We start from the raw sequence: 27,489 nt of genomic DNA, 5'->3' as shown, positions 1-27,489 counted from the left end.
AGCACCTGAATTTGTTCACCGTTCAGCTGCAGTCCTGTACGTTGTATAGCGCTGGACATTGTCTTCCCTGGGATAGTGTCCTTCTTCTTTTTTTTTTTTTTTAAAGATTTTATTCATTTGACAGACAGAGATCACAAGTAGGCAGAGAGGCAGGCAGAGAGTGAGAGAGAGGAGGAAGCAGGCTCCCCGCGGAGCAGAGAGCCCGATGTGGGACTCGATCCCAGGACCCTGGGATCATGACCTGAGCCGAAGGCAGAGGCTTTAACCCACTGAGCCACCCAGGCGCCCCAGTGTCCTTCTTCTTAAGAGCGTAGGTGTGCAGATCGATTACTGTGTTCCAGCACTCTGCTCAGACTGCACATGCGTTACCTCATTCACGTCTGGATTCACTGTACAAAGACATAAAGTTGGTGTCTTGTCCCACAGCTGGAGCTTGGGGTCACGCAGCCCTCATACAGGTCACAGCCAGTAAGTGGAAGAGCTAGGATTTTACTTTGGACTTCTTGGCCTCAAAGCCTGGGGTTTTAATCACTATACGAGTACAATTCTCAATCTATAAATTAACATGTAACCTCCTTGTAGCTATCCTTATTATTTTCAGAAGGTTTGGCAGTTTGTCAGTTGTTTTGTTTTTGTTTTTTAAGATTTTATTTATCTATTTGACAGAGAGAAAGAGAGAGAGAGAGATCACAAGTAGGCAGAGAGGCAGGCGGAGAGAGGGGGAAGCAGGCTCCCCGCTGAGCAAGAGCCCGATGCAGGACTCTATCCCAGGACCCTGAGTTCGTGACCTGAGCTGAAGGCAGAGGCTTAACCCACTGAGCCACCCAGGCGTCTCCTACTATTAACGTTTTAAATGAGTACAGTCTGGTTGCTATGATTAATAAAATAGTTTTGAAACATGATTATTAACTAAAGTGCCTGGTTCACTTATTATTAACCAGCACCTGCTTAATGTTACTCACTAAAGTGCCAGATTTCCCTAATGCCTTTTTTTCTTTTCCAAAACCCCATCCAGGACAACACATTTTTTTAAAAGGTTTTATTTATTTATTTGAGAGAGAGAGAGAGAGATTGAGCACAAGCAGGGGGAGCAGCAGGCATAGGGAGAAGCAGTCTCCCTGCTGAGCAGAGAGCCCAATGCGGACTTGATCCCAGGACCCTGAGATCATGATCTGAACTGAAGGCAGAGTCTCAACCCATTGAGCCTCCCAGGCACCCCAGTTTGTCAGTTTTATAGAGTTAGTCGGTGACAAAGTGGGATTTGAGCTACAATGCTTAGCACCCATGTCTCTGCTCATACTCTTATTGTACATTTACCAAGTGCCATGACTTCCAGGTGTGTGTGTGTGTGAATGAAAAAATGCCTCAGAAGCCTGTCTAGTCAAATGTTTCATGTTCTGAAAGAAAAGAAATGTCAACCTAGAATTTCCAGCAAAAATATCATTCAGAAATGAAGATGAAACAAAGCCATGTTCAGAGAGTAAGGACTGCAAACATTTATTGCCAACGTACCTGATTTAAAATAAATATCTAAGGGAGTTCTTCAAGCAGAAAGAAAATGATCCAGATGGAAATATGGAAATGCAAAAATAAATGAGGAATACCAGAAAGGGTGGGGTGCCTGTGTGGCTCAGTCAGTTAAACTTCAGACTGTCAGTTTCAGCTCAGGTCATGATCTCAGGGTTGTGGGTTTGAGCCCCACACTGGGCTCCGTGCTTGGCATGGATTCTGCTCCAGATTCTTTCTCCCTCTCCAGCCCCCCAAATAAATAAAATCTGAAAACAAAGGGTACCAGAAATGATAAATAAGTAGACTAAATGAAATAACAGTAATTTTTTAAAGACTTTATTTATTTATTTGAGCTAGAGAGAGCTCGAGAGAACACAAGCAGGAGGTGGGGTGGAGAGGGAGAAGCAGAACCCCCACTGAGCAGGGAGCCCAATGCGGGGCTTGATCTCAGGACCCTGGAATCATGACCTAAGCTGAAGGCAGACACTTAGCTGACTGCGCCACCCAAACGCTCTTGAAACGATAGTAATTTGTTACAAAATTTAAAAAATATATAGAATAAAAATGAATTAAGTATTAACTATAGATATAATTAATATAAATATTAACATTAAGATATATAGAGAATTAAAAATTAAAATTGAGTTCCAAAATAATGCAAAAGGTAGAGAGATAAATGGACATAAAGTGTTAGATGGTTCTAATATTACCATGGCAGTGGTAAAATTATAATTTGAGTAAGACTAGTAACTTAAGGTTGCATATTGAAATATTTAAGGTAATTATGAAAAGAATAATGTGAGTATAAAACTATTAAGTTAATAAGGAGAAAATAGAAAAATAAGAATATTAATATAATATTACCAAATAAAAATGCAAAAAAAAATAAAGGGAAATGTAACAGATGGGTCTAAAAGAAACAAATCGTAAGATGGTAGATATAAATCCAAATATAACATTACCTCTAAATGAACTACAATCTCCAGGAGAGGAATAATATGATCACATTGTACTTAAAGAAGAAACCTCATAAAACTGCTGTTTACAGGAGACATAGTTTAAATTTAAGGAGACAGAATATTAAATGTAAAGGAATGGAAAGAAATACATATACCCTCACCAGAAATAAAACAGGTAGCTCTCCTAATAGTAGACAAAGTTGACTTTAAGGCAAGAAACACTGACAGAAATAAAAAAGGGAAATTTTTTTAATCATAAAAGAGTCAATCTATTAGTACAATGTGACAGTCTTAAATCTGTATGCACTCAATAGCATAGCTTAATTTTTTATATATTTATGGGAAAGGTTTAGAGAACTAGAAGGAGAAACAGATAAATTCACGGTAAGATTGGTATTCTTTTACACACCTCTTTCCATAACCAATAGAATAAGCAGACACAGACACATTAAGTATACAGAAGATGTGAATAACACGATTAGTACATCTGATCAAAATTTTATATGTGGAACACTGCACACCATAATTACAGAAATGACATTGGTTTCAAGTGCACATGGGACATTTGCCCAAATGGACCATATGCTAGGCCATAAGGATGTCTCAGCAAATGTCAAATGATTGACATGATTCAAAGTTTGTTCTCTGTCCATGAAGGAGTTAAACTAGAAATCAGTAATTAAAAGATAACTGGAAAAGTCCCACACCTGGAAATTAAATTATACTCCTAAATAGTCCATGGTTAAAGGAGAAATCACAACTGGAATTAATATTTTGAACTAAATGATAATGAAGATATGACATATAAAAATTATGGCATGTAGCTAAAGCAGTGGCCAGAAAGAACTTTAACCTTAAATACATATATTAGGATTTAAGATGGAAAATTAATCATCTCAAGGAACTATACAAAGTGAACAGCAAATCAAACCTAAAGAATGTGCCAAGAAGAAAACAGTAAAGAGTAGAAATTAATAAAATACTAGTTTATGCCTTAGGAAATTGCTAGTTGTCAACTACTTTGATTTGTAAAAATGACAGTTTCACATGGGTCATATGGTTCCTAACAGGAGACACATATGGTTTTACATGGTTTCTATAGGAAACAAATAATAGAGAGGGTAAACAAAGCCAAAAGTTGATTCTTTGAAAAGGTTAATAAAATGACAAACTCTTAGCTGATTAGGAAAATAGAAAAAAAAATCAACTATCAATATCAAAATTGTAAAAGGGAACATCACTAAAAATGCTGCAGACATTAGCAAGACAATAAAGTAATACTGAGAATAGATTTATGCCAGGTAACATTGAAAATAGCCAAAATGTGATAATTCTTCAAAAAGCTCATTACTAAAACTGACAGAAGAAGAAATAGAATATCAGAGTAGTCTAATATCTACTAAAAACATCAGTTCATTCACAAATACTGTCCCCCCAAAACCTGAATTTCAAGAAGTTTGATTGAATTCTTCCAAACATTTAAGAAAGAAATGGCATTTAAAAAAAAACAAAAAACAAAAAAAAAACAGAGGATGGAAACAGAGAGTCATTTCCCAGCTATGAGGTTGCATAACCTTGATATCAAAATCTGATGAAAACATTACAAAAAGCAAAATTATGGAAAATTTTTTTCATGAGCATAGATACAAGAAATGCTAAGCAATCTATCACTAAACTGAGTCCAGCAGTATATAAGAAAGATTATGTCTCACCACAAAATGGGATTTATTCCAGAAATAGAAGGGTGGTTTAGCCACGATTGTAACTAACCACTGTAATTCACAACTTAAACAGGACCGAAGAGAAAAATCACAAGAACACTCTGATACATGCAGAAAAGGCATCTCAGAAAATTCTGTAGTCATTTGTGTTTAAAAGAAAAAAAGTCCTTTTAAACTAGGAATAAATAATACCTTCCTTAATCTGCAAAAAAAATCTGTAAAAGAAAAAAACAAAACTATGGTATAGTATAGCCAGGCCCCTTGCAGTGAGGGGCCCCAGGGCATATGCTGTAGCGTCCGCTTGGAGCTTCCGCAGTGGGTCCAAAGTTTGTGTGCACGGACTCATTTCAAGAACTATAAGTTTTTATAATGTGAGAAAAAAAGCCCCAAACAACAGGAATTGCACATTGTCGTTACATCACTAGAGGGTAGTTTGATAGAAATCAAAAGACTTTATCCAGTGACTTCTGAATATGGACATGATAATGGGGCTGCAGCAACTATATTGCAACCCAAAGACAGTAAGTGTGAAAAATGAGTAGATGTTCATGTGTTTTGAGAACTCTGAGACAAGTATGAGGATGTCTTCTTAGAACTCTGAAACAGTGACTATGGAAAAATGAGTGTACACTGAACCCTTTTGCAACAGCAATGAGAATGAAATAAATCGGGGTGCCTGGGTGACTCAATCATTAATCGTCTACCTTTGGCTCAGGTCATGTTCCCCGTGTCCCGGGATCGAGTCCCGTGTTGGGCTCCCTCCTCTGCGGGAAGCCTGCTTCTCCCTCTCCCACTCCCCCTGCTTATATTCCCTCTGTGGCTGTCTCTCTCCCTCCATCAAATAAATAAAATCTCTTTTAAAAAAAAGTGAAAAAATTATAATATGGGCAATAGTAGGAATTACCAAAGACAAACTAAGCCCGAGTCAAAATGAACAAAGGCTGTTTATCCCTAAGCCCAGGGCACAGGGACCTCTGCCCTCACTTTCATTTCAGCGGGAGCAGTAGAAAGCGGGTAGAAAGGAGAGTCCGATTCATACGGAAATGGGAAACACTGAGGTCTTCTCTGGTTTCCAAATGTTCTGTTAAGGTAGAAGTTTTGGAAACGGAGGAGACTTTCTAATTGGTCTTGAGCTACTTTTGACCATGGACTACAACGGGTCCAGCCCCCTATTGCTTGGCAGAGGAGTTTCCACCCCCACCAAATGGTCTGCAAAGCCCACCCAGCCCCGTTTGTCCTGCCTGGTCCTTCACTCTGCCCTCCAGGAATGCCAGCTTCCTTCTGCATCCTCCAAAGTATGATGATCTCTTCTTCCTCCAACTATGAGATGTTTATACTCCGGTGGGAGATAAACACACTATCAGATAATTCTAGAAAGGGGTATAAAATTATAAGTGGAATTAAACTATGAAAGAAAGGAACATATAAGATAAGAAATTGGCCAGATTGGAGGATTAGGCCTGCCTTATCTGATAAAGAGATTTGAATGATTTAGAGGCAGACAGTAAGGGTGAGGGGGAAGATGAAAATAGTATATGCAAAGGCCCTGAGGCAAGAGAGTATAATCGTTATCAGGAATGGAAAGAAAGAGCCCAGAAAACAAAAGGTATAAGCAAGAGTCTTATATACTGTGATGAGGATTTTGGTCTTACTACCAGAGAAGGGTGGTATTTCAGGCAGGTGGTGACATGGTAATAGTTCAGTAGAAAACCAGTGTTTAACGGCAGGATAGATTGGGAAGCAGCTTAAATGCCAGGAGACCAATCAGAGGGAGATGCAGCAGTCCTGGCTAGAGAGAATGGGCTATGAAAATGGAGAGAGTTGGGTAGATTCCAGAAATATGTGGGAGGTGACATTGACAAAATTTGATGATGGTCTCAATGGAGGCATGGGGGGGCGGGGAAATTGGGGTACCATAGAAGACCCTGGGATTTTGGTTTCCCTGGGGGGATGCTAGTAGTTCTTTTGAGGAGCTCGGCCTGGCCCAGGTCAGGCTGCAGAGCAGGAGCCATGCACCCATCCGCTGGGGTGGGGTAAATCTGAGATGTTGCTGGGACCCGAGAAGTGGTGAGAGGTCAGGCAGGCAGAGCAAGGAGCAGGGGTCTGCAGTCCAGAGGGGAGGTCAGAACCACATAAACAATTAATTGCCCTTCAAACCTAAGTAGTGGATTTGCCCACATTTGTTTTAAGTTTGAGAAATTATTTGGTTTTCATTTCTTCGTTGTTTTTTTCCTCCCCCTTTCTTTGGACTGCTTATTTTATTTTTTCCTTTCTGCCCCTCTCTTACTGTGTGTGTGTTTCTCTTGACGGAGAAGCTTCTTAAGGCCATTGCCTCCATCTCTATAGGTGGGACGTGCCTCTTGCCTCGGCAGCCTTCCCAGATCACTCTGGGGCGTTAGCAGCAGACAGACAGACAGACTGCAAAAGGGACTGCGTTTGCAAGGTCTTTAGAGATTATTTGAATGTGGGACCCAGGTTGGTATTTGGGGTGAGCATATTCGCTGTGCAGAGGACATGCGCTGTGCCTGGGTCCCTTGCACAAGACACGCCTGCTGCCTCTGGGTCTGCAGGCGTGGGCTCCGCCTTCACCCTCCCCCGGGGAGCCCGCTGTTCAACCGCTTCCAGCATCTGGCGGGTCTTCAGACAGAGCTGGTGGGGAGGAGAGAAGGGAGAAGCCTCGAGGGGAGGGTTTGTTTCCAAGCACCTGTAGAAGCACCTAGGAGGAATTTTCACAAGTCCGTCAGATGAACCCGCGTGAAGACAAGCAGCTCATCTTCCTAAATGAAACTTACTAGGCCGTGCTGATTCAGAAACCCAGAACCGCATGGGGTAGATCTGATCCAGAATCCAAGGAAATGTCACAGTAGGAAAAGGACTCCAAGTGCTTCAGCTGGCAGAATGTTCTAAGGATTGCTGAATTGGTGTTTCGTTCCAGTGTTTTAAAAATTTAAAAAAGAAAAAATGATGCTCTGAGAAAATCTATATTTGCTACCAGTTAATGTTATACACAGCTGAGTCTGAGGGACAAAAATGTGTCTTCCGCATGAAGGTGGTTTTGGGGCGTGGCCTAGCAGAATGACCCCCACCCTGGGAAGCCCACTCTGGCTGTTGTCACCTCTGATTTCGGTGCAGCGGAACTTGATGGCAGGTCTGGCGTTGGGCCCAGCAAGCACCGGCTTATCGCCGGGGGTGGGGGGATTGTCTTCCCGGCTGTGACAGCCGAGGAGGAGCCCAGTGTCTCTCAGACAGTCAAGCTGTTATTTTTGTGGTTGGTGCCATCGAGTTTGTTATGTTCCCAAATCATTTTCCCAAGGAAATTTCTAGACCGACTTGCAATTTTTACCGAGGTTAGTTTTCCGCATGGAGCTCTTCTACCGCATGAGAGGTAGATGCTCAGGAGAAAGAAATACGCCAACGTCTGTGGGTCTCTGTGTGACCAGCATGCAGGGCTGGCTTGGGACCACGCACTGTCCGAGGGGTTTAGGAATATTGAACCGTCAAGGGCTCACGCTACTCTTCTGAGCTCGGTGCTTTTAGGGTCCTCATCTTAATGGTGAGTCAGCAGTGGCATACATAGGTCAGTCAAGTGGCCGGGGCCACGGGAAGACTGAGCAGTGGGGCCAGGCTGTGACCCAGTGTTTTTCCCTGCTGGGCCGACTGTTGAGCCTTGAACAATGCAGGGGTTAGGGGTGCCGACACCCCATACGTTTGGAAATCTGTATCTAACTTTTGACTCTCCAAAAACAGTTACCAGTAGCCTCCTGTTGGCCAGAAGGGAGCCTTACTGTTAGCACAACGGTCCATGAATACACATTTTACATGTGTATTCTGTACTCTGTTCTTACAGCAAAGTAAGTAGAGAAAAGAAAATGTGAGAAAATCTTAAGGAGAGAAAATACGCTGACAGTACTGGCCTGTATTTATCAAAGAAAATCCACGTATGCGCGGACCCGTGTGGTTCAGGGTTCCCCTGGATCTTCCTTATTGCTGCACCTCTGGGTAGAAGGGGGGAACATTGTAAAGATTTGTTTATTTATTTATATTTTTGAGGTGGGGGCTGGGGACAGGATGGGTGGGAGAGAGAGAGTCTTAAGCAGATTCTGCACTGAGCGTGGCTTGATCCCGTGACCCCAAGATCCTGACCTGAACCAAAACCAAGAGTCAGATCCTCAACTGACAGCCCCACCCAGGCTCCCCAGAGCTGAATATTTTAAAATATGTAGTTCCAGTGATGTTTTATTTTCTCGTAGGAGTGACTGGGTGACCTCTTTCAAGGTCATGGTGAGCAATGACAGCCATACATGGGTCACTGTTAAGAATGGATCTGGAGACATGGTGAGTTTCATGTTCCCTCTGTCCATGCCCTTGGTGTGGGGCTGCACAGGTCTCTGCAAAGAGAGGTGATGTGTGCCCCCCTCCCCCCCCCCCCATATCTGCTGATACTGTGTCAACTCAAACCGACGGTGGATAATGTGCTCATCCCTTGCCCACCTCCCCCCTGCCTCCCGGCTTCCGTGCCCTGAAGATCAGTGCCCAAGTGGCCCATGTAGCGCTCATGTGAAATTCTGAGCTGCTGGGATGCAGCTTCTTCCACAATCCACAGGTCATGTGGGGGACATGCAGCACAGCCAGTGTGCCTGCGCCCCTCCTAGCTGCTCAGTTGCAAGAGTTTTCCAGCTTTCTTTAATAATCCATCTTTCCGCTTCATGATGCTCCAGATTAGCCGGTTCTGATCACGTCAGCCTCTGGCTCAGGTTCTCAAGCACATCAATCCTCCTGTGGCATCCAGAGTCTTCCCTAATCTGACGGCACCTTCGGTTTCAACCTTCTTTCTCTCTTACCCCCTGCACACATTCCTCCTGCATCCCAGAAGTGTGGGCCTGCTGCTCTGCTCCTTCTGAAGCCCACCTCTGGGCTTCTCCAGTCATTCCCTCTGCTTCTCTCTAGAATCCCCCACCCCACAGGTCTAAAGGCCAGTTCAAACGCCACCTGCTCCCTGAAGGTCTGCCCGGTCCTTTCCTTCTTCGGAAATCCCAAAGCTCCGTGGCCATCCCAGGACACTCGTAGAGTTCACCCAGATTATCAAAATATTCCCTCCTCCTTCTCTCTCCACTACCCCAGAAGATGGGGGCTTCCTGAGGGCAGGGTCCATGCCTGATCCATTTCTCTTCACCACCCCGAATGCCCCCCCAACACTGGGGGTTCCTTAGTGAAACCTTATGGTATGAGTGAATTTCCCTTTTATCCCTTGATAATCGAGCTCTAAGAGATTTGGCTTCTCCCCCCCCCCCCTTGTGCATAAGTAGATATTTGAAGGAAACAGTGAGAAGGAGATCCCTGTCCTCAACGAGCTGCCCGTCCCCATGGTGGCCCGCTACATCCGCGTCAATCCGCAGTCCTGGTTCGACAACGGGAGCATCTGTATGAGGCTGGAGATCCTCGGCTGCCCCCTGCCGGGTGAGCCTGCCCTTCCCGACTTGCTGCTGGGGTGGGGTGGGGGCTTGCTGATGGAGAACAGGTGCCTAGCCAAGGTGACCGAAAACAAACCAAGCAATATTATTCTCATGTTAAAAAAAAAAAATACTAAGTCTATTGCAGAATATTTTGAAAACCTAGCTAAGCAGAAGGAAAATAAATAAAAATCTCCCCTCATCCCACCCAGAAACGCCATGCTTATTTGGGGAGTAGCAAAGTGATGTGCCAGCTGTGCTTGTGTCTGCCGGGAATGGTGCACGTTTCATGGCTGAAAATTCACTCAACACTACCACTCCGAAGCAAGCAAAGAAAAAAAAATTAGAGAAAATTTTTCATAGCATATTTAATTGTCCCTGAGTGCTCCCACTACTTGGAGTAGAGGAGGTAGCCAAAATTAATTTTAAATGTGACCATATACACAGTCTCTCTCTAAGTCGCTTTGCTTGGGTGCCTGTGTCTTTGGGTAAATACCTCTTTATCTCCCGCAGCCTATTTTCACTTGATGCTATCTGGGTGTGATCTCAGGGTGCCAGGAAGAAGGGGACTTGAAGTCACAGGTGTGTCCTCTGGAGCCCTGCTGGTATTTTCTCTGGACAGGCTGATCTGGCCTGGCTCATGGCTGGCTTGGTCTAGCCTTTCAGAGCTTGGGAGTTTGTGCCCATATGGAGCCTGTAGATGACCCCCATCATCTGCAGGGCAGGAATCTAGCTCCTAGCACATTCCTAAGGCTCTTCCTTAAGGCCTATAGGAATTCCTCCATCCCTGTGCACCTGAGGTCTGTCCCTAGGGAACAAGCAACACAACTTCGGGTTATATGGTTTTCCTTACTGCCCTCGTCTAGTGGGAGAGGGAGGCTTTGCTACTTCTGGGGTTTGCCCAGACTTGGGGAGGGTTATCATCGGCTCTGATGCTCTCAGGAGCCAAGATAGCCAACAGCTATTTCTGTAGCCATTCGGCCCCCCTCCCCCACTGTGGACTTATATTTATTGATTTTCAAAGCATGTTTAATGTCGTTTATTGCTTTTCTCTCAATCCCATAATATCCAAGTTCTTGCTTTGCCAAGTACGAATTTTTAGAACACAAACTCTGTATTGGTGAGAAAGATGGGTCTATCTGCCTACCTACTCACACTCACACAAGACAGATTCTTTGTTATATATTTGGACTTACTAGCTTACAAAACTTTTTTTTAATGTCATTAAAACTATTAGAGACCATCTGTCTTGTGGATACATTTATCTAGTCTATAGACAAAAATCCTGTTTGTAATTGCCTTACCGTGGGAAGTTCAGTTGTTTCCAATATTTTGGTTCAATAAAGAACCACACGAGGAACGTCTTTGTTTCCGTGTCGCCATGTGAATCCATAATTACTGTGTGAATTGTAGGATTATTCGAGTACAGGATGAATACTTACGTGAGATTATGATAAATAGGGTCGCTGGTGCAAAGGACATGTGTGTTTCAAGGCTGAGCCCTAGAGGCTGTTGTAAGCCAGCCTGATCTAGGACCTGGGCCTCCTTTTGTGGCTGGTTGGTCCTGCAGTGGTCACTCAGGTCCCACCTGCTGCCACCCAGGGCCCGCTGGGCTTTCCAGAGCGTGGAGAGTCTGCAGACTGAGACGCAGGTGGGTGTCTGAGAGGCCCGCTTTGTGCCAGGCCAGGAGGCCTGGATTCCTGTGTCGCTCATCACAGCCTCCGTCTGCTTGCTTGAAAGAGCAGCGCTGTGGTTTCTCTCTGCAGCAGGAACTCATCCATTGTTGGTAAAGGGCAAAGGGCAGCCTATGACAGAGTCTCATGAAACAAATATTTCCCTGTGAAGTTATTCTTGGTTGTGTGTGTGTGTTTGAAGATAGGTCCTTGGGGGTAATTAAACACAAAGGCAGAGTTACAGCATTAATTCTAGGTGGGTGGCAAGGACAGACTTGGACTGGCTTTATTTCCAACACCAAACATTTAGGGCCATCTCTCTTCTAGAAGTTACATAGCAGTCTGCCTAGAGGGGAGCTGGCCTTTGTCCGTGCCTCCTGGTGGCAGTCACATCTGAGGGACTGGGGCAGCCCAGGGGCCCCCACGTCCATGTGGGTAAGTGAACCTTGCTCATCGCCCTGCTGAGGGCACAGGCCCTTTGTGGGAGGTAATGAGGCCAAAGACAGAGATGACCCAGCCAACTCAGCCGCTCAATCCCAAGGTGACCTTGTGGTCTAAATGCAATCTCCCAGAGTCTGTTTTTCCGGGAACTCTTGTTTATGAAAAATTCATTTACCTTTGCTTCTGCTCTCTTTGTTCCGTGCCTCCCATCTTCCTGAGAACTCTCCGGTCAGGGCAGAGGAAGGTGGTGAGTCTTTTCAAGCTTTTGTGAGTAATGTGTCCAGAAATGTTTGAACTGGAAAACGAATTACCGCATGCCATTGTTTATTAATAGGATTTTTAAAGCTCAAAAGGAAAAGAAAATGGAGTGTTGTTTATGGTAACAGTTTCAGTTTTGCAAGATGAGAAGGTTCTAGAGAGCTGTCTCACGACAATGTGGATATACTTAACACTAGTCAACTGTACTCATAAAGTTAGGATGGTAAATCAGACATGTATCGGACCACAATTAAAATTTTTTTAATTCAAAAAATATTTTATTATTCTCCCCCCCCCCCCAATTTGTCTATTGGAGCATAGTTGATACACAATGTTACATGAGTTTCAGGCGTACAGCACGGTGATTACGCTGTGCTCACCCCTAGTGTCGCTCCCGTCTGTCACTGTAAATGTGGTTACAGGATCAGACACTGTCTTCCCTGTGCTGTGCTTTTCATTCCCGTGACTTAGTCATTCCATAACCGTAAGCCTGGACCTCCCGCTCCCCTTCGTCCACGTTTGCCCCACCCCCACCCCACTGTCCCCGCACTGTCCCCGCACTCGGGCAACCCCCCGTTTGTTCTCTGTACTTACAGATCTGATTCTGCTTTTCATTTGCTTGTTTATACATTTGTTTTTTCGAAATTCCACATGGGAGTGAAATCATATAGTACTTGTCTTTCTCAGTCTGACTTATTTCACTTAACATAATACCTTCTTGGTTGTTCATTATTTAAAAGTAAAAAAAAAAAAAAAAAAAAGAAGAAGAAGAAGAAAGAAAGAAAAGTCGGGCCGACTCTTAATTTCAGCTCTGGTCATGACCTCAGGGTCCTGGGATCAAGCCGCAGGTTGAGTTCACACTCAGTGCGGAGTCTGCTTGAGATTCCCTATCTCTCTAACCCTGCCCCCCTGCCCTTGTGCTCTCTCTTTCTCTAAAATAAATAAGTAAAAGTAAAAAGAAGTTGTTTTCCCCACATTTGAGTGGACTCGCCCATTTTGGATGAGCATGTGTTAAAGATCTATGCATATCAGAAACTGGGGAGGGCTTCCTTAATAATGAGTCGTTCAAGTTAAGATGCTTGCTGGCCGACTGCAAGGTCACAGAGTTGGTGGTTCTCAGCTCTTTTGTTGTTGTAAACAATACTGCCATGTGTGCTATCTATTTCTGGAAATGGCCCTGTTTCTCTGCATACGATTTCCCCTAGGGTGATAGGAGCACGCCCAGGGGCCTAGGAAGTGACTTTCAGGGCCGGGATGGCTGTGTGTGAGCCCTGGTCTGTGAAGGTGTGAGTCCAGCCTTCCAGGGGAAAGCGCTACTCCTCCTTCCTCGTCTTCCCTGCCACCGGATATGAGCGACTGCCTCTTGATCTGCACAGGGCTGGGGTTAGCTTGGAGTTAGCTCAAGCCCTTGGGAGGAGCCGCGAGGAGGTCTGGGTGCAGGAGCTCTTTTCCCTCCGACACAGAGGAGCTGCTAAGGGCAGGTGTCCCACCATCATTCTCGTGCGTGGGCCAGGACCTCTGGACACACTGCCCCTCCTTCCCTTTCCCTCGTGCCCAAGCCCTCCCAGGCGCAAGTCCCTGAGAACACATTCCAGTCGTGAGACCACCACCCGTCTTGATGACCTGGTTCAGCCAGCCCCTCCCCCCTCTCATCACTACGGAGAAATCAGGGGTCGGACGGGCTCCGCTGGGTCAGCAGAGCTGCAGGAGATGTCGTCAGTCTAATTGCTTTGCTGCTTTTCTTCACGAAGGCCACAGGTTGAGTACCTCCTCGCCCTGGCATTGGTCATTATTTTGGGCCCCGGCCTGGGTTTTGAAAAGACAGACGTGGGAACATGAAGTTGCTGTGGCCCTTTTTTGGTCTTGTTTTGCTAAGGGCGACGTGTTCAGCCTCTTTGGGATGAAACTAGAAACGCTCACAGGAAGGGCTGTGACCCAGCCACGGGCTGCCTTCGTTGTTACTGCTTGCCTGGGCCTTGTGTGACCTGACAAAAAAAGAGAGAGAGAGAGAAGAATTCATGTCCCGTTCAGGGAAGCTGGGTGGACAGAAAGGGCATGCGTTCCTGGTGCGGTCAGGTTCACGGCCTGCGATCACCCCCGCACCTGTGGTCTTGTGCCGCTTGTGGGAGAACTCCGCGCCTCACTTTTCTCACATCTAAAGCAGAGACACGAGCTTCCCTGTGGAACCGGGACCACGTCCTTCCGCTCCTGCATTGCCCCTTCCTAAAGCATCCCCGTGAGATGACCCAAGCCCTCCCCGTGTACCTATGGAAGGACCTGAGTCTCCCTTCCTCACCTGCCCCCCGGTTCTTCTGGGGCTAGCTGGCGGGGTCTCCTGCCCTTGCCAGGGGGTTGCCTTCTGCCTCCTGCTTCCCGTGCCTTCTCTCAGTGCTGCTCCTGGTCAGCTCACGCCATCATCCCCCTCCCCCCTGGATTCGAGAGCAGCAGCCTCCTCAGATGCTGATCCACGTGAGGGCTCCCTGCTGAGGTTTTGGGGATAAAAATGGGGCTTTGCTGCATGTAACATGGAACCACACAGACCTGACAGTCAGCATTTCTGTCCCTAAGGCTCCTGGTCATCCCAGCAAAGGGGATCTGTGGACTGCTGCCATGCTGCCCAGACCGCGCCCTCTCGGCCTAGACCTCTCCTCTGCTTCCCACTTCCTGTCCGGCTCCGTGTTCCTCTGACTTCCTGTCCCTTGCGCTTCCGGGTTGGGGGAGGGGAATGAGTGGGATTGACACACCTGTTTCTTTTTTCTTTTTCTTTTTTCTATTTATTTATTTATTTATTTATGTTAATCACCACACAGTACATCATTAGTTTTTGATGTAGTGTTCCATGATTCATTGTTTGCGTATAACACCCAGTTCTCCTTGCAATATATGCCCTGCTTAATACCCATCACTGGGCTCACCTCCCTCTGCTCCAAAACCCTCAGTTTGTTTCCTGGAGTCCATAGTCTCTCATGGCTCGTCTCCCGCTCTGAGTACCCCCCTTCATTTTTCCCTTCCTCCTTCTAATGTCCTCCATGCTATTCCTTATGCTCCACAGATAAGTGAAACCATATGATAATTGTCTTTCTCTGCTTGACTTATTTCATAACATAATCTCCTCCAGTCCCATCCATGTCGGTGCAAATGGTGGGTGTTCATCCTTTCTGCTGGCTGAGTAATATTCCATTGTATATATGGACCACATCTTCTTTATCCGTTCATCTGCTGAAGGGCATCTCAGCTCCTTCCACAGTTTGGTTACTGTGGATGTTGCTGCTATGAACATTGGGGTGTATTTGCCCCATCTTTTCACTACATCTGTATCTCTGGGTAAATACCCTAGTGTAATTGCTGGGTCGTAGGGTAGCTCTATTTTTAACTTTTTGAGGAATCTCTGCCCTGTTTTCCAAAGTGGCTGCTCCAGCTTGCATTCCCACCAACAGTGTAAGAGGGTTCCCCTTTCTCCACATCCTCTCCAACACTTGTTTCTTGCCTTGTCAGTTTTTGCCATTCTGACTGGTATAAGGTGCTATCTCAATTTTTCACATGTCTGTTAGCCATTTGTATGTCTTCTTTGGAGAAGTGCCTGTTCATGTGTTCTGCCCATTCTCTGCTTTGAACATCTGTTTCTTTTTTAGATAGAGACCAGGAACTCTCTGCTCTTCTCCCATCCCGGCTAGATGGAGTCTGCTCTTGCAGAGCCATGAGTTCCACGAGAAGGACTCTGTTGCTCCCCTGGAAGGCACGCAGGCTGCTCTCCTTCCCTGCCATTGTTCACCGGCTCTTCTGTTCCTGAGGCACAGACCCCTCCCCCCACCGAAGGCTCAGCAAGAGCCATTTGCAGAGTGCCCTCACACAGTGTGGAACGAATGTCATTTCTCCCACTTTCCCCTCCTTTCTTCTTCTACTGCCCTTGCTTAGACCATTTGGTATGTTTCTAAGATCAGCAGCCCCCATGGATGGTGGGAAGTTGAGAGAGAAGATGTCTCTTTTTTGTCCTGGTTTAATTTTGTCCTCTGTGTCCTCTGTGTGCGCTGCTCTTAGGACCTGCTGATGGGGATAAACCTCTACTTTTCGAGAAACCAGAAGGCCTCCCTTGACCGGGCTGTCTATCCACCCGTCCACCCCTTCACTCATTCCTCACTCGTGCATTCCTGCATCAAACCCATAGGATGTGCCTATTCTGAGGCAGGGCCCAGGGATCTGGAGACAGGACAGATGCCTTCGCTGCCCCAGGAGCTCTCGCAGTGCAACTAGGGAATCGTGTCGGGCATCCTTACCCCCAGGGAACCCCGCTCACTTCGGGGGGATCCAGCCTTGCTGGCGGCCACTGTCCTCCCTGCGACTGAGGGCAGTGTGCCCTTATTGAGTGTCAATAAGCCTCGGTTTCTCTTCTTGGTGCAAGCGCCCCATGTTGACTGCTGGGGAACTGTAGAAACATCAGCACTCTGGACAAAAGTCTCTTCTGAGGGTTCCTCCTGTCACTCAGGCTGCATGTTGGCCCCGGGACCGTCTGGAGAAGTGGCGTCAGCCGAGCGAGCAGAGGGCTTGCAGGTTTCGGTGTGCAGCCCAGCAGAGCATTTGTGTGGGGAGATTATAGGAAATGGGGGTGAAAGGAAAATAGCCCGAGTGATGTGCTGCTCCCCCCTCGGAACCACCTGCAGTGCTGGGTTTGACGGCTCCAGGGACGGTAATGACCCGCCAGCAACACGGGCTCTGCTGGGGCTTCCTGGCCCTCCCCTGGCTCCTCTTGGCATGACCTTGTCATAAGAACAGTCCGGTGGGCTGTGGGCGGAGGTGACTTGTTTTCATCGAGGGGCCAGCTCGTTGGTTCTCGGGCTACATCTGAGGCCGTCTGCCCTCAGGCGTATGTGCAGGGGGTGTCGGGGCTGAGGTCACAGGAACACAGTGGCGGGCACTTCCTTGGGGCGAGGCTGGCCTCGAGGCAGGTACAGGAAGATCTGCTGTGGCAATGAGCGTCCGGTGGCCTCCTCGTCCTCAAAGAGCGCTCTGCGGCAGGCAGCCCTTTTTAAAAAAAAATAAGGTGATTCTCATGTAATGTCCATTAACCACTTTAAAGATACGGGTCCGTGGTATTTAGCATACTCACAACATGTTGCAAGCACCAGCTCTGTCCAGTTTCTGAATTTCCTCGTGGACCCATAAACCCACCCAGAGCCCATCGAGTCATCACTTCCCGATCCCCTCCACCATCCCTGTGACCTCTAGTCTCTGCCTCTATGGATCGCCTGCCCTGGAGAGGAATGGCAGAGGCATCGTGAGCCCAGCGATTCCGGATTGCATGGGATTCCCCTTTATATTAAAGATAGCCTCTCCGCTCCCTACTGAGCGCCCGCTCCTGTCAGGCAAGGTCCGCAAAGCAAGCAAACAGCAAAGCACAACAGTCTGAGTCAGAACCTTGATCCCCTACCCTGGATTTCCAGGAATGCGTTTTGGCCTGGAATTATCACTGTTGTCATGAAAAGAGCCCCATGGAGTGAGCTGGCGTGTGTGTGGGGATGGGAAGAGCAGGTGTCCACAGCGGTGAGGAGGTAGGAATGTCCTGGCTATTAGCAGTCTCCTCGGGCTGCCATAAAGACTGCCCAGACCTAGGTGGTTTGGAATAGAGAGTTACTGTCTCCGTCCTGGAGGCCAGAAGTCCTACCTAGATCAAGGCGTCAGCAGGGCTGGTCCTTCAGAGGCTGGGAGGGGGAACCTGCCGCCGTCCCTACGCCAGCTTCTGGGGAGTCATCTGGCAGTCTTTGAGTTCCCTATCTTGTAGATGCCTCACTCCATCTGTGCCCTCAGTCCCACAGAACCTTCTCCCCATGTGCCTACCTCTGTGTCTGCACCCCCCTTGCTAGAGACACCAGGCAAATGGGTCAGGGTCCACTTGAATCACCCCATTTTAACTTGCTGACCTCTGTAAAACCCTCTCTCCAAAGAAGGCCTCATCTGGTAGGGCTATGGGTTAGCACTCCAATGTATCTTTTGGGCGGGGCATTATTCAACCCCCAAAAGGCATAACCTGTAGGTAAGTTCGGGGTGAGCAGGACTTTAAGTAGCTGAATAAGAGAAGAAAAGTCAGGGGGATGGTTTTAGGCTCCACACGCCCTGTCGGGAGTTCGTCCACATTGCTAAGGTGTTCCAGAAGGAATGAGCTGGTGTTCAGCCCATATGACGTGTGAAACCACACTCAAAGGGAAGTAGGAGACTGATTCTCCCAAGCTCCATCTGTGAGGATAAAGGCCTCACAGACTGAATCAGGACTTAGGTTTCCAATGCCAGCAGCCCTACTCTGATTAGCTTACGGGGGGAGGGATTTGGGTTCACTTACATGAAAATTCCCGGGGTGGCTTGGACTCTGACTCTGGCTTCAGGCAAGAATAGGTCTCCTGTGTCGGGATCCTCCCAGGGGGTCAGGGCTCCCCTCGTGTCTGTCTCATGGACAGAGAGTTCAATACCCCAGATTCATCCCACCGTCCAAGGAGCTCCAACAGGAGACTCTCCCCCTACAGCTCTGGGAGGAAAGTCTTCTGATTCCTTCCCAGCTTGGCTCCTAAGATCTTGGGATCACCTCTGAGCCAACGACAGTGGACAGAGGACACGTGTTTTATGGCTGGACCCTGGTCACAACGGTGCAAAATGGTGCATGCTGGGCACGGCAATTTTATCTGAAACATCTGGAATGGATTCCCCACAGGAAAGGGGGATCTTTTGCCCACAGAAAGAAGAAGGTGCCAGTAGTTTGACTAACTGGCTGGAACTGCAGACTTGGGGCCCCAAGAGGGCCAGACTTGGGTCTTACTCCTCACTTTACCTATTCTCTTCACCGGTAGTACTGAGCTCTTAATAGGTTCTCAGTAAAACTTTATCCAATCAGAATCCATTGACAAACAACTACTTGCTCAAAATGTGGGACAGTGGGAAGTTGTGAGGAGAACTGATCCGTGGTTTCAAGACCGCTCCGGACTTGTATCCTTGTCCTGAGGCAAACTGACTAGTCTTAAGGAAGGCTGAACGTTGCCAAACGTGGAGCTCCTTTGTTCTTACAATTCTGAGTTCTACTTCAATCCTTTTGGAGAACCTTGAAGGTATAACTTGTGTTTGAAGACAAAGGGGCTTTAAAGAGTTTTGGAAAGAGGCCGCTGGGGCTTGGGGAGTGTTGCGTAGCTCTTAGAAAACATCATATGGGTAAATGAAGTATAAATTAATGGGAAAACTATGCTTTGCTTTGCGTTGAAACATACAGGTTTGGAAACCCAGGGGACTGCGGCTTGCGTGTGGTCAGCCCACACTCCCCCAGAAGGAAAGTGCTAGAAACCTGCTGGGGGGCCTGTGCGAAACCTGACCAGCTTCTGCTCTTTCCTGGGCTGAGTGGCAGCCTCTGCCTCACACTCACTCCCTTCAGGCCCAGTCCTTGTCTCCCATGGCATTATTGGCAGGTGATACTTTTGCGGATGTTAAAATCTGGGTTTTGGCATCTGGGTGTCTGTGTGATTTTGAGCTCATTACAGGGGCCTCGGTTCTCAAGGTGAGAATGGGCAAACCCTGGCAAGGTCGGCTGTGGTGGCCACAGCCCGGAGCCCAGTTGGTGGCCCCGGCGTGCAGGGTGTATCCTGGGCTTCACTCCTGCTGCAGCGTGCTCAGCACTTTAACACGGTGCCCCTTGGACTCCCAGCCTGGTGACTCAGCAGAGATTGTTTTTGCTGTGGATTCGGATTCAGGAGGTCTGGGCTGGTCTCACAGGCAGCTGGTCTGAGGAGTACCTTTGGTGGCAGAAATCGGGACCCGCGGCTCCTGATACCACCTGGAGCACACGCTCATCACTGAGCCACCAGCTCGCCGCCACTGCCTCTGGACACCCCCCCCCCCCCCCCCCCCCCCCCCCGCTTTGAGCCTCTTGAACCAAACCCACAGCTGCTGTGGCTCCAGCCTTGCCTACAGGATGCCTGGGTGAGGAGAGCCCCCTGTGTCTAAAGCAGCATATTCTTGGGCAAGGATTTCTGGCTTTATTGTCCAGATGGAGATGCCATGGGGCTGGCTGCGGGTCGGGTCCAGGGAAAGATCTCGAGATCCACTGAGGGCTCCTCCCTTTATCCTCCTACTCCCTCCTCTTCCCCAGCCTGTCCTTTCTTCTGAGCATCCTTTGTTCTCGTAATTATATAAACAACAGGGCTTACTTACATGTATTAAAGGAAAAGGTCAATTTATATGGGAAAGAGAAGTCAAGAGCAGACCTCTCGTCCTAGACACCCGAATCCCAGTCACCATAGGTGATCAGTGTTTTCAGAGCCTGATCATGCCCGTTGGGGTCTCCGACTCCAACAACAGAAACCCCAGCCCCCCCAAGTTTGGTGAGTAAGGGAATTCGACAAGTCCCGTGAATGGAAGTAGGTCCTGATGCTGGCGGGGTTCTCTCTGTCCTCTACTCGGGAGAGATTCTCAGTCACTCCTCTGTGCCATCGAAGTCCCCCCCTTCCATCTGGACCAGGAAGAGTCACCAGGCTGTGCTGGGCTCTGCTTGATTGACGTGAGTCCTGCAGGCTCCCTGAGCTGGGATGTGAGGTCTGTCTCCTGGAAGCACTGGGGTGATTCCCAAACCACACAGGGTTTCTGTTAGGAAGGATGAAAGTGGACTGAATGCTGGATGAGTAACTAGTAGTAAGCACCATACTTCCAGAAGTTTCCGTTTATGTATACCGTTGTGATACTTGTTCACTGATTCATTCATTCATTCATTCAGGGCCAACAGTTTGCCCGGCACATAGATCATTCCAGCTAATACCAACCATGAACCAATGAGGGAAGTACCTTTCTTCCCTGTTTCCGGTGAAGAAACTAAGGCAGAGACTGCTGCAGGGACTTACCCAAGGTCACACAGCACTTCATAGAAGAGTGGAGATTTGAACCAGGCATTCTGGCTCCAGGTCCATCTCCACCACTGGCTAATTCTGAGTCCTGAGATGTTTCTCGAAAATTGACTCTCACCTCTGTGCACTTGTTAGAAGCTGGAGATTGGGTCGTGTCTCCATGCGAATCAGGCAACTAACAGAGCCACCACAAGCAACCGAATTACCCGAGTGAATTCCAAACCGTATTTCTGTCCCCAGATCCAAACAACTATTATCACCGAAGGAATGAAATGACCACCACCGACGACCTGGATTTTAAGCACCACAGCCACAAGGAAATGCGCCAGGTAAGTTCTGGATTTCTCAGGGCCGTTATAACCTGTACCCAGAAGAACAGTGTTGTTTTTTTTCCCTCTAGAGATTAGGGTGATGTGTTTGGGATAGAGTAATCTGAATGATTGTTTTGGTTCTCTGAAACCACCCTGAATGCTTGTAGTCTCTACGTTGAGAAGGCCTCACAGGGCTTCCGGTGACCAGACGAGGTCTCCCTCTCCAGCAAGTGGTTGGAACAGAATCTGGACCCAGACTTTTCTGATTTGATAATAGTTCTTAAGACTCACTGTGTGTTTGAGTGATAACTCACTTAGTCATAGGCAGAGTTAAAGAAGAAAAAGGATCTAGAACACCACTGATATAAGTAACAGCCGGAAGCCTTCACGTAGGACCCACGTTAATTTACTGTGTTAGCAGTTGACCTGCAACAATGTGGTCAGCCTTCCGCACAGGCCCCAGAGGGCAGGGACTATTTCCCGACCTTACTGATGGGGAAGCCTGGTCACTGAGGAAAGCTAGAGCTCTGCCCCCTAGTTATTCACTCTCTGATTCTCCGTCTTGGTTCTATCACGGAATCACCTGGGGAAATTTGGAAAAACACCTGTGCTTGAACCCCACCTCAAGTCACTTTTTAAAAAGAATCCTTAGGAGAAGGGCCCAGTGGTCTAAATATTTAATAGGTCTCCTTGTTTCTAATGTACGGCCAGTCTTCAGAGCTACGGCCCCATACCTTTACGGAGCTCAGAGCCTTCACGCCATTCAGAGCAAAAATCCGTCCCAGCTGAGATTATCCCCAGATTTGGTTACAGAAACCAAGTAATTCCAAGCCGTGGACAGTGTTTGCATGCTGGGCCTAGAAGGGAGAAGGGACCAGCCGTTAATTAGGACAAGATGAAAGAGCAGGGCCCTTGCTGAATGCTTTGCCTATGAAACCCTGTCCGGCCTTTGCCCCCGGCATGGTGCTAGGAAAGATCAAGGGAGGCTGACGAATGAGAAATCCTGGGATACCTGAGAATCTGTTTGAAGAGACAGAACGGGGACATATCCTCATGAATACATTTACAGAACAGGGATTCACCAATGGCAGATTAGCGAGGCTCAAAGCAAGGGCTGGTGGGTGCCGAGAGAAGGAGCCTGCCGCCCAGTCCAAGTCGCACCGTCCTGAGGTCGGAGCAATGAGCCCAGAGGCCTCTGCGCCTCACCCCAGGGAATCGACAAACCCAGTTTGTCTCAATGGCATTGAATTTGAGACACTCACCCAGAGCTTCCAGACGCCTGCCAGCCTAGATTTAGAGGTGGGACCCGCAAAAGATATGGTCTTGCTGTCTTGCTCTTCAGAAGTTGGGACACTGTGTGTGGCCCTGAGGTCTGTGAATCACCGACATTCGCAAGACTCTGCCCACCCTGCCCCGGCGCGGAGCACTTGCGGGTTAACACAGCTTTGCTCACTGCACGTGTCAGGGTTTCTTTGCGAGCCCAGAAACTAGGCAAATATCCACTCCGCTGGTGCAATTAATGTCAGAAGCAATGAATCTACATGCATTTAAAATGAGCTACTGCACCGAGACTCTGGGTAGCCGGTATCTGTAAAGAGTTGCTCCAGGTAGAAAATCAGGATCCTTCCAGAAGAGGAGAGCTAGTGGAATGTACTTCGTGCCCGTGGGCAGCTGTGCTGACCATCACCTGGTCATGGGGAGCCACGGGGACTCTTGGAATGGTCAGTGAGGCTCCTGCGGGTGATGGGTGGTGGGTGACCCCAGGGCTCCACAGCCCTCAGCTGGAAGCCCCTCTGGGGAACATCTCTCAGTCCTTAAGGGTGTTCAAGCCGGAATTGATTTGCCATTTGGATTCCTGGCTCCTGGGGATGAAAAAGAAGCCAGCATTTTTAGCAATTCCCCGTATGGAGTCTGCTGGGTTACTATAGAAATCTTTCTACTTCAGAAAAAAAAAAAATGTTAGTTTATCCTAGTATTGAGAGAGACATTTCCAACAAACAAAAAAAAAAAAAAAAAGAGAGAGAGAGAGAGAGAGAAACAGCAGCGGAGCAGGAAGAGAAGAGAGAAAATAGAAAAACATATTGCATGGGAAGTGCTGAGAATATGTGCAGGAAGCATTTCTAGAGCACTGACTTTGAAGGCGCTGGGAAGGGGAGGGGAGGGGAGGGCAATGAGCAGGTTGCACAACACTGGTGTTGCTCGCAGGCAGAGTGAGGCCGCCCCTCCAGGAATGCCCCTGCTTCTGTGGCAAGTGTCCCTGTTTCTCAATGCCGTGTCACCTCTTTGTCTATATACATCTCCTTCCTTTGGGACCCTGGAGGCAGAGGCTGTGTCGCTCTGTAGTGTGTACTAGACACATATGTACATTGGAGGTCCTGCCAGGGAGGCAGCTGGGGAAGAGGAAGAAGGAGTGACTGACCCGGTTGGCTTGGTGGGGAAGGGCTTTGGTTGCAGATGGGGTCGGCTATGGTCCGGGGCCTTTGGCCAGCCCTGGACAGGCGGAGACAGAAGGGAGGGCACCCCAGGCAGCCAGAGCAGAGGGCTGGAGGTAGGCGCCGAGCGGCATGCTTCTGCATCAGTCTGCCAAGAGAGGAGGCTTGCCTGAGTGCTGGAGATGCTTTTGTATAGCATCTTAGAACCAGAGGAAGATTTTATGTGGCACAGCAGTGTTTTGGGGGATCCATCTGGAAGGCATGTAGGGAGCAGACTGGTGGGGATGAACATGGTCCCCAAGAGAGGGGCCAGCAGGCCTGAAGAGAGATGAGAGACAGGCAGCTCTGAGGAGGACTGGCTAGTCCTAGGTCTCCTGTTGGAATGAGTTTGGAGAAAGGGAGGGGTCTGGCAGGCTTCTGAGGAGGGTGGGGTACTGTCCGCAGAGGGAGGAAAATAAGTGGTTTTGAGGAAAAGGTTCACGATTTCACCTTGGTGCTGGGCGTGTGCCGTCAGGGAGAAATGCTTGGCCAGTCCAGGTTGGCTGGCCACGAAGCGGGCTATGATGCAGACGTGGGTCGAAGGCAGCCAGCGAGGGCCACTGATTTCCAGGTCAGTGAAGGTGGGTCAGGGGCTGTGGCTGAGCCTGCCCGGGAGCGTGGTGGATGGTGGCAAGAAGCCAGGGCAGGGCAGGGCAGCCCGCCGGTGGACCTGGACAAGCCCACCTCCTCACCCCGGGAGTGTCTCCTACCACCATTCTCCCTCCCGCCCTCTGGGACTCCTCTTCCACGGGGCCAGATACAGTGCCTGCTTCCCAAGCAGATGACTAAAAGGGGACTTTTTTTTTCTTCTCCCCACCCTTTTAAAAAACCTTTTAATTCATTGGAGAAACAATATTGTGCCAACATCAAATGCAAAAACCCCAAATCTAAGGTCCGTCTTCCCTGAGCCCACCGCCCTCAAGAATCCGCCATTTGCATTTTCCCTCATTCCGGTCCAGGGTTTGTCTCGGCATTTGCAGAATTTGTTCAGTTTTGATGAGAGGATGGGGCTAATTTTGCCCTGCGTTCTTCAGTTAATATTGGATCACGAGCCATTTCCCATGCTGTCCCCATAGTTGTGATTGTGCTGCTGCAGAATGTTCCAGGGAGTGGTTGGAGTATGCTCTTCCCACTGCTTTCTTGCCCTGGAGCGCTGGGACATCTCTGGGCTCTGTGCTCCCGGGGAGAGGGTGAAGCACCACAGCAAGTGCCGTCATGCCTGTCATCATAGCATCCTTTATGCAGGATGTATATTACTGGAAACTGAATCGCTAGAGAAGAGGGCTCTGTTTCTCTCTCCTGCAGAAGGGCAGGGAAGCAACAGAACTGAGGGTTCAGTAGACATGAGGTTGACAAAGTGTATTCCTGTCTCCAGGATGGGGAATCAGAGTCTCCATGGGGCTCAGACCCTGCAAACCCAGGTGCTCTCTGGGTGATCATTCTCACCTGGTTCCATTATCACCCCCTCCCCCCAGGATGCTTTTTAGACACTTTCTTAATTCTTATTAATTCTTATCATTTTTAACCCATTATATTAAATATCAACAATTAATTAATAATTGTTAATTATTTATTAATAAATTAATACATTCTTATAATTTCTTAACCCATTATATTAAATATTAACGAGTAAGATTTTATTGGGTAGGGCTGAGCTTTGGAGGGCCACAAAGCATTGTGATGTGTGAGACCTTTAGCCCCAGACAACCAGTTCTCACCTCTGAGGGGGTGATGTTGCCCCCCACCCCCAGCAGAGAATGCATGCTCTGAGGCCAGGAAGAAGTTCTAGTCCTTACTGTCACTTTAACCATCAAGACCTCAACTCCAGTAAAATGTCTTAGGCTCCTTTCAGGAATAAGCAAGGTGGATCACCAGCCAGGTCTTTGACAGGACTGGTGGCCCCTGGGGAAACCCTTCCTGGCATTTCAGAGAGGATTTCTCTCTGTGCAGGGAGAACTGTAAAGAACCTTCATAACGGAGACCCCTCAAATGCTTGTGTCATTCTCATGTGTAAAGGTGCTCATGACACCACAGCATGAAGAGGTAATGTGGCCAAGAGGGAAATGCTAGGGTGGCTGGGGCATGAGGAGGGGACTGTGTGTCATGGCTGAGGCCGTCCCATACAGAGAGATGTCTCCATGGCTAAGTGTGCATCCGACAGAAGGTGGAGCTTGTTCTCCAGTGTCAACATCCTGATCTCGAAGAACGCAGGTGGTGTGTTGCTCCGACAGCTGACTGGGGGAAGGGGGAGGTGGGTATCAAGGGACAGTCAGGCTGTGTGCAGACAGTTGTGTTTATTGCCTAGTTAAAGATGACTCGAGCGATGGTGTCTATAGAACTCGTCATTGATCCCAACCAAGGCAGTGGGCCCTCTGGTGAGGCTGATGCTGGGAGGTGATGAAGGCTGGAGTTTGTAGGGACTAGGCAGAGGGTGAGTGCACTGCAGCCATCTTCAGAATGGTCATGGCGTGCCGCTGACAGAACGGGCAGCCAAGATGGGCTGGTGTTCATTGCTTTGCCGCACCTGCAGGGTCAGAAAAGATCCCTGAGTCCAAAGTACCTGGTACCCACTGGGTGACCCTGGGTAAATCCCTCAGTGGTTCTCTGAGCCTCCGTCTCCGTATCTGTAGAATGGGGGCAATACTCTGCCTTACCTACGTCACCTGGCAGTCATGACAGAGAAAGTCAGGGAAGAAATAGACTGTGTGGCTAATGCGATTGTTGACATTATTAGTGACATTGTCACTGTGTCCCTTGGGAAGTTGTGGTGCGAGGCACGAGGTCCCACTTCAACCCTGCAGCATGTGCGTGTCCCCCTCGGTGATGGGTACAGAAGCCACGTTTCCCTCACATGCTGTCTCCCCAGTGATGGCGGGTTTCTGCTTGGGCCTTGTTATGGATGACCGGCCCTTGTAGTCAGCTGCCCCTTCCTCTCAAAGGCAGCCTGTGCTCCTGTGACTAGCAGTGCCCCGCTTCCTCCCTCTGGCAGCTCTTCTCACCCCCTCAGACTGAGGCTGTCCATCTAGCAAGCTCAACTTTAAACGCAAAATTCAGGAAATGACACACATCTAATTTTTCTTCCTCATCAAAGCCTGCTTTCTCCACCTTTTCACCACACGACCTGCTGTTATCATGGCTTCCCTGTACCCTGTTACTTAGCGTCAGTGGATTGGGCCATCCAGTGACTCCCCTTTGTTGCAGCTCTGTGAGCTCCAGCAGGACGGGAGCCATGCCTTCCCTCAGCCTGACACATCATAGATGCTCACCAAATGATGAGAAAAAATGGATATTCAGTAATAAATGTTTATTTAGGCAGGGTTATAGGGATCGAAGGCTCAGTGTGTCCTTTAAAGGATCTGTAGTCTAGTGAGGAGACAAAAAAAAGAAAAAAAAATAGCAAGAAACCCCAGTACAAAGGTGAGACCACAGCCAAGGGAGGTGAGAGTTACAACCTGAGGAGAACATTCTAGGCAGAGGGGATGGCGCTGGTGTTTGGTGAGGGTGAGGGCATGCAGGGAGGCTGTGGGAGGGGAACCCCAGGTAGCGGTCTGGGGAGCTCGGCTCCTTTAGCATCTAGCCACCACTGCTCAGAGCCCTCACTCTGTTTTGTTTTTCAGCTGATGAAGGCCGTGAATGAAATGTGCCCCAACATCACCAGAATTTACAACATTGGCAAGAGCCACCAGGGGCTGAAGCTGTATGCCGTGGAGATCACGGATCACCCTGGCGAGCATGAAGTTGGTGAGGTTGCCCCACTGTGACGCACCTGTCCCTCCATCTCTGTTTGCTTCTTAAAAGACCAGGAGATGGCTCACCTCCATGAGAACAT

The 27,489-nt window shown here is 48.3% G+C and overlaps 1 protein-coding gene across 1 annotated transcript in view; it reads left to right on the top strand.

The window, feature by feature from the left end:
* Window positions 1-27,489, top strand: part of CPXM2 (carboxypeptidase X, M14 family member 2) — a 125,253-nt gene that overhangs the window by 75,708 nt on the left and 22,056 nt on the right. Inside the window, exons 5-8 of the mRNA XM_032312218.1 lie at window positions 8,440-8,524; window positions 9,496-9,646; window positions 21,119-21,207; window positions 27,278-27,401. Coding sequence (XP_032168109.1) covers window positions 8,440-8,524; window positions 9,496-9,646; window positions 21,119-21,207; window positions 27,278-27,401 — 449 coding nt within the window. The remainder of the gene's footprint in view (window positions 1-8,439; window positions 8,525-9,495; window positions 9,647-21,118; window positions 21,208-27,277; window positions 27,402-27,489) is intronic.

The sequence above is a fragment of the Mustela erminea genome, chromosome 14 (assembly GCF_009829155.1).
Source record: "Mustela erminea isolate mMusErm1 chromosome 14, mMusErm1.Pri, whole genome shotgun sequence".
Lineage (NCBI taxonomy): Eukaryota > Metazoa > Chordata > Mammalia > Carnivora > Mustelidae > Mustela > Mustela erminea.
Note: the sequence above shows the minus strand (reverse complement) of the source record. Positions and strands in the feature narration are given on the sequence as shown.